The 7,598-nt window shown below is 48.2% G+C and overlaps 1 protein-coding gene across 1 annotated transcript; it reads left to right on the plus strand.

Moving 5' to 3' along the window:
• The first annotated feature begins 554 nt into the window (after positions 1-554).
• Positions 555-5,364, plus strand: LOC116505731 (uncharacterized protein K02A2.6-like). Its single transcript, XM_032213102.1, is given in 3 exon segments — positions 555-641; positions 1,498-3,345; positions 3,457-5,364. Coding segments are annotated over 3 exon segments (3,843 nt in total).
• Positions 5,365-7,598: the final 2,234 nt, after the last annotated feature.

Here is a 7,598-nt window from a genome sequence, read left to right on the forward strand (position 1 = left end):
TAATATTTGGGAATATTGTTATTGGCAAAGTGTATTACAATAAAAGAAGATAACTACAATAAACTGCTACAACAAATACAAAAAGATTTGGAAAATTGGACTAAACTACAGATACCACTAATTGACAGAATCTCAACAATTAAAATGAATGTATTAAACAAACTACTTTATCTTTTCCAAACAATACTGATTAAATTAGAGAAAAATTTCTTCGAATAATTAAATAAAATGGTATCCAAATTTATCTGGTCAGGGGGAAAAAACCACGTATTAAATACAAACGTCTACAAGATAGTAGAAACAAAGGGGGTTTTGGTCTCCCAGACTGGGAGCTTTACTAACATAGCTCAAGGACTGGATTCAACTAAAAAATAAAAGAATTCTTATGCTAAAAGGCCATGATATCCAACTAGGCTGGCATGGCTTCCTCTGGGAAGAAAAGAATAAATTTCATTCCTACTTCCAGAGACACATAGTAAGGGATGCCCTGTTTAAGGTCTGGGGAAAAATAAAATAAAAAACATTATGTCAAAATTCCAATCTGGTTATCAACGATGGAGGCAATGACATATCCAAATACTATAGATCTCAGCAAAGTGGTAAATTATGCAGAACTCTTAGATGAAAAAGAACTAAAATCAGTACAAGATTTGAAAATACAAGGAATAAATATGGAATGGTGGCCCTATTTACAAATTAGAACAAGATTCAAAAAAGATCAGAAACAATATGGAATACACAAGAAACGCACAGAATTAGATAAAATATTATTAAGAATGGAAAGAAAAATGATTACTAGATTATACAATTTTCTTTTAATATATAAAATGGAGGAAGAGACAGTGATTAGCTGGGGAAGAAATTTTGGCCATAATATAGTGTTGTGTTCTGAGCTTGCGCTGACTAAAAGTTTAAGCGGGAAGCGCTCGACAGCTGATTGGCTGATCATTTGACAGCTCCTGTATAAATAGGGAGCTGTCCAAACGAGCAGCGCGCGTTCCTATCTAAGCCGGTTCTGAAACGTTAGCTTGTACTTTAAGGGAATAAACTTGTTAGCCTTTTATTCCTGTCTCTGCCTCAGTTCTTCTGGCTACCCACAGGTCCTTGGTACACACCACTGGAGCCGAGGATGGGATCGCCAAACTGAGGTACGAGAAGCTGAAGTCACTTACTGCTGAAGTCACTCGCTGAGTCACTAGAACCGCGCTTAATTCTACCGCGACGAGACGTCGCTGGCTCTGACAGGAATGGCCACGTTAAATTTTGCGCCATTCAACTATGGCTCTGAGACATGGGAGTCTTACACGGCTCGGTTTGAATGTTTTTTGGTCGCTCACGACCTCACCGAGCTGACGGACGAGCGGAAATGCGCGTTTTTCCTGTCCGTCTGTGGCACAGACGTTTTTCACACTGCCAGCTCCGGAACCCATTAAGGCCGTTCCCTGGCCCGTGCTACTGGCAAAGCTGACAAGCCATTATGCCCCGTCTCCGTCCAAGATAGCCCGCAGGCACGCCTTTCACCAGCGGAGCCAAGCTGAGGGGGAGTCCGTCAGCGCCTACGTTGCAGCGTTACGATCGGCCGCTCTTCACTGCGAGTTCCGAGACTTGGACGAGGCCCTCCTCGACCGCCTCGTGTGTGGCCTGAGAGATCTCAAGCTGCAGAAGCGACTGTTAACCAAAACAGATCTCTCCTTTCAAACCGCCTTCGATGAGGTCCGGGCGTCCGAAATGGCTGCAGCATCCTTAGCCACCATCGCGAAGAGTCGGTCTGCCACAGCAGCACAGCCGGCCAATACATTCAGCACAGCTACAGGCCGTTTAGACTCTGAAAGTGAGGACTCGGAGTATGAGAACTCTGAGGAGGACATTAACCGCCTTCACGAGGCGAACAAAAAGAGCGTTTCGCAGAGGAAAGGCGACCCTAAATCTGCATGTGTTGGTTGCGGAGGCAACCACGAGAGAGCTGAGTGCAGATTTAGGCAAGCCCTCTGCCAGCGATGTGGCAGGAAGGGCCACATCGCTCGGGTGTGCCGAGCCGCGCAGCCCATGTCCTCCTCTGAATTCCAAACCGATCGGTCTCGACAACCGAGGAACCGAAATAGCGGCCCCAAGAAGGCCAGAATGGACTGTCACGCCATCCTCCGTAATGCCACCCAGGATCTCTCCTGCCACCAGCTCCAGAAAAAGATACAGCTAACTGTTACCGTGGAAGGAAAGCCCTGCGAGATGGAGTTAGACACCGGATCCCCAACTTCCATCGTGTCCTGGAGCACGATTAAGCGCCTGCTGCCACAGCTGTCAAAACGCCAATTACAAGACTGTAATCTGACGTTAAGAGACTATCAGGGCAACCTGATCCCAGTAATTGGCACCCGCAAAGTCAGAGTGCAGTTCAAGGGGTTCGACGGCCGGTTACCCCTCATCATAGTGGAAGGCCGGTTGCCCAGCCTTCTCGGCCTCGATTGGTTCCAGTCCCTAGGCCTGCAGATCAGCGGAATCCACCATCTAAGCGAGTCAGCTCTTGATTGCCTAGTAGCAGAGTTCCCTGCGGTGTTTGATGGCTCACTAGGCAAATACACTGGCACACCCGTGTCTTTCAACCTTGACCCGTCAGTACAGCCGGTGCGAATGAAGCCTCGCCGAGTCCCCATCGCACTCAAACCAAAAGTGGACGCCGAATTGGACAGGCTGGTGGCTCAAGGCGTCCTAGAACCAGTGGACCATGCCCGGTGGGAAACACCCATTGTGTTACCCATCAAGCCAGATGGCAGCGTGAGGATTTGCACTGATTACCGCTGCTCGATCAACCGTGCCCTGCCTTCCAACGCGTACCCGGTGCCAGTGGTCCAGCATTTGCTGCACACCTTGGGCAAGGGGACTGTTTTCGCGAAGCTCGACCTCGCCCAAGCTTATCAACAGCTGGTGGTGGACGATGAAGCAGCAGAAGCCCAGACAATCATCACACACCGGGGCGCTTTCCGTTGCCGCAGATTGCAGTTTGGGGTCAGCATCGCCCCAGGACTGTTCCAGAGTTTGATGGAGTGGCTGCTCCAAGGACTCAGAGGCGTCGTTCCCTATTTTGATGACGTCCTCGTGTCAGCCACCTCCCTGGATGAACTAATGGCCCGGTTGCGCTTAGTTCTCCAACGTTTCCAACAAGTGGGACTGAAGGTCAAGAGAGATAAGTGCCAGGTTGCGGTAGCCCAGATAGAATTCCTTGGTTTCCTCATTGATGGCAGTGGCATCCACCCCACGGCTGCCAAGACCAAAGCCATCGTGGAGGGCCCTGCCCTCACTAACAGAGCTGAGTTACAGGCCTTTTTAGGCCTACTTAATTTTTACGCTGTTTTTCTGCCCCACAAAGCATCAGTCGCAGAGCCGCTCCATCGCCTCCTAGACTCAGGTGCACCCTGGGTTTGGGGCCGCAGGGAAGCTTCCGCTTTCCTAGCTGTCAAGCAGCTCCTCATCTCCAACGATGTTCTAGTACAATACAGCGAGCACTTGCCTCTCGTACTCGCTTGTGATGCTTCCCCTTACGGGGTGGGCGCCATCCTTTGCCACCAGTTACCCAGCGGAGCAGAGGTGCCAGTTGCCTATTTTTCACGCACGCTCTCTGCCTCTGAACGTAACTATGCCCAAATTGATAAAGAGGCTCTTGCCATTGTGGCTGGGGTGCGCCGGTTCCACCATTACTTGTACGGCCGGCCATTTCAAATTGTCACGGATCACAAGCCCCTGCTCGGGCTACTGGCTGGAGATCGCCCTGCCCCTCAGGTTCTCTCCCCACGCATGACCCGCTGGTTTGTTTTCCTCGCGTCATACAAATACCAGCTGCACCACAGACCGGGGAAGCAGATCGCCCACGCCGACGCCCTCAGCCGTTGCCCCCTGCCAGAGGCCTTGGAAGATCCTGCTGCTGCACCTGTATTCCTTATAGACGACCTCAACCTTCCACTCTCTGCCGCCGACATCGCCCGGGAGTCCTCAAGGGATCAGGTAATTTCCCGGGTGCTAGACTGGGTTAAGCGAGGGTGGCCGAAAGACCCCGTAGACCCCGTTTACCTCCCCTTCAAGTCACGCCTGGCGGAGCTATCCGTTCAGCGCGGCTGTTTGCTGTGGGGCCATAGGGTTGTTGTGCCGGCCTCACTGAGGACTACCGTCCTGCGGCAGCTGCATCACGCTCACCCAGGAATTGTCCGGATGAAAGCCTTAGGTAGAAGCTATGTTTGGTGGCCCAAGCTTGACCAAGACATAGCCGACCATGTCGCCGGCTGCCCACAATGCCAGAGTGCCCAGGCGCTGCCGCCTAAAGCAGAGCCGTGAACGTGGGAGCCCCCTTCCACCCCATGGTCCCGAATTCACGTTGACTTTGCAGGCCCCATTCACGGCCGAATGCTCTTTATTGCTGTTGACGCCTTCTCGAAATGGGTCGAGGTCGTCCACATGTCCTCCACTACTGCAGATGCGCTAATCGCGACCCTGCGCCACCTTTTTGCCACCCATGGCCTGCCCGACGTGTTGGTGTCCGATAACGGACCGCAACTGACAGCAACCAAGTTTGAGGCTTTCCTTGCTTCCCACGGCATCCGACGTGCCCTCACCTCCCCGTTCCATCCCGCTAGCAATGGCTTGGCGGAGCGCGCTGTTCGCTCCGTCAAAGAGGCTCTTTCCAAATTAGACCACCTTCCCTGGCAGGAACGAATTGACGCCTTCTTGCTAGCCCAACACTCTACTCCCTCGCCAGAGACGAACACGAGCCCAGCCGAGCGTCTCATGGGACGGCGGTTGCGGACAACCCTGGACCGTTTGCACCCCGCTTATTCCGCTCCGACCCCATTGGATTCCCGGGGAGGGTCCCGCTCCTTCGCCCAGGGGGAGGCAGTGTATGCCCGGAATTATGTAGGACATCCCTTGTGGCTACCGGGCATAATCACTGACCAGACCGGGCCCTGCTCCTACAGGGTCAGGCTCCTCGACGGCAGAGTCTGGAAATGCCACTGCGACCAGTTGCGGAGCAGGCACCAACCACCAACAAGTCAGCAGCAGTCAACCGACCTGCCAACACTGACGGGCCCGACGACCGATGCTGAGCACGGAAACGAGGAGGCCAGCCGAGAACAAGCAGCCGGAGCCCCAAACCGAAGCGGCGACTTACTTGGTGGGCCAGCACCATCCTTCGTTCTCCGGCGGCCCGGGCGATCGCCGTCCTCCGATGCAGAGTCCTCGGCCGAACAACCAGAACCTCCAAATGGTGCAGAAGGGCCTAGGGCATCCGGCCGCATCAGGCGGCGTCCAGCATATTTACAAGACTACGCCTGCGCGAACTTAAGGGGGGAGGAGTGTTGTGTTCTGAGCTTGCGCTGACTAAAAGTTTAAGCGGGAAGCGCTCGACAGCTGATTGGCTGATCGTTTGACAGCTCCTGTATAAATAGGGAGCTGTCCAAACGAGCAGCGCGCGTTCCTATCTAAGCCGGTTCTGAAACGTTAGCTTGTACTTTAAGGGAATAAACTTGTTAGCCTTTTATTCCTGTCTCTGCCTCAGTTCTTCTGGCTACCCACAGGTCCTTGGTACACACCATATAGAGTTAGAAAAATGGGATAAATTATGGGAAATAAATTATAAATTTATAATGGCAGTAGCTTACAAAGAAAACCTTTATAAAATGTTTTATAGATGGCATTTGCCTCCAGCGAGATTGGCCAAAATGTACCCAACTTTATCCCCCAAATGTTGGAAATGTAGCCACAGGTCTGCAACATTCTACCGTATGTGGTGGACATGCCCCATCACAAGGAAATACTGGTGCAAAATTCGGAAATGGTTGGAAGAAATTACAGAGTGAAAAATAGAACTACTAGCGCTATTAGATCACAAAATGGATAAACAATCTCAATACATAATCATACACATACTTACTGCAGCCAGGATTGCCTTTGCGCAAAACTGGAAAAAAAATCAATATACCCGCAGATGAAACAATAATCAGAAAAGTACTTGAATGTGCTGAGATGGACAAAATGACAATAGAACTAAAAGAAAGAGAAGAATTGGATTTTTATAAAATATGGAATAAAATTTATAAGTGGCTAGAAAACAGAAGCCAAAATAGAAGATAGAGAATGTAAATATATAAATAATCAATATTATTATAAGTGTTAGCACTACTGTTGTTATATTATAGGACAAGGTTAAAGCAATAGGAAGGCAATGCAGAATGGAGAATTAATAAAGGCTAAACAGGAAAGCTGATACAGAAGGCTGTAAAATTACTTTATACTGTTATGTATGTTTTGCGTTTTGTTTGTTCTTGTGGTGTTTTTCTTTCTGTTTTTAAAAATTAAAACACTCAATAAAACGATTTAAAAAAAAACAATAATTATTTTCAGCACGGGCATGAAATTCAACCCAGAAGAGGTTTTTGGTTCACCTGGCAGAAAGCAACAAAAAGTATTAGTCACTGTTTTTTCCAGGAAAATCTCCAATTCGAGACCAGGCAAAATGAGACAGATATTTTAAGAGGGCCATTATAATCATGTCGCTTGCTTAATTAGCAACCAAAGGGTCAAACTCAAAAGTCCTTCAAGATTCCCTATTGGTATTCCAATAGTAATTGATAGAATGCAGCAATAGATATTAGCAGCTCCTTGAGGAAAAGCTTGATGGGGAAGCGATGAAAGAAAGAATCTGCTATTACCATCTGAGATCAGAAGCAACATTTGTCTCTAAGAGGCTATCCTGCATGTGTTATTAATACTGTTTAGTTTTCTCAAAAAGCAATTAAACTGTCAGTTGAAACTGAACAGCCATCTTAGCTCTAAAGGTTTAAAAGATGGAGATGAATTTAAATAAGAATATAATCTATTGGTCACTTTTTAGAGAACCTTTCCCTTAATTCTAGTGCTCCTTTTTGTCAGAAATTTGTTCATAGTCTTGAGGTGCACTAATTGAAGATTGCCTTTACACCATATGACAGTGATGGTGAACCTTTTTGACACCGAGTGCCCAAACCGGAAAGAGCACCCCAGAGTGCCAGAAACCCAAAGACCAGTTGACCAGCATGCATGCATGCGCCGGAAACCAGAAGAGTAGCTGGCAACAACGTACTTGTCCACAGGGAAGACTTTGCGTGCCACTTCTGGCACATGTGCCATAGGTTTACCATCACGGCTATATGACAAGGAATGTGCATATTGATCGTCTCTCAAATGTAATAGTGGATACGACCAGGTGATTTCCTCACCATCTCAGCATTTACCTCTTGATTATCTGGGACCGTGAATGCCTCTTTGCAGAAGCAGAGATAACATAAAAGCAAGATTCTTATCCAGGTTAATTTAATAAGCTGAGGAATGAGTGCTCAGTCCTCATCAATAAAATTGTTGCTGAGAGAGATTTAAGGTTGGCAATAAAGTGACTCAAAACCTGAGGGGCCACATGTGTCAGTAGCAGTTTTTCCTTTTACTTCAGGATAATGACTTTTAAAAAGTTACTGGGGCAGGAATGAATTTCATTCATATCTAGATTTCAACTAACTTTCTGGTTGTTGTTATTTTTCTGTGTTGATAGAAATTGCAAATTAACTTTCTCACATTTGTAA

The sequence above is a fragment of the Thamnophis elegans genome, chromosome 3 (assembly GCF_009769535.1).
Source record: "Thamnophis elegans isolate rThaEle1 chromosome 3, rThaEle1.pri, whole genome shotgun sequence".
NCBI classification, from domain to species: domain Eukaryota; kingdom Metazoa; phylum Chordata; class Lepidosauria; order Squamata; family Colubridae; genus Thamnophis; species Thamnophis elegans.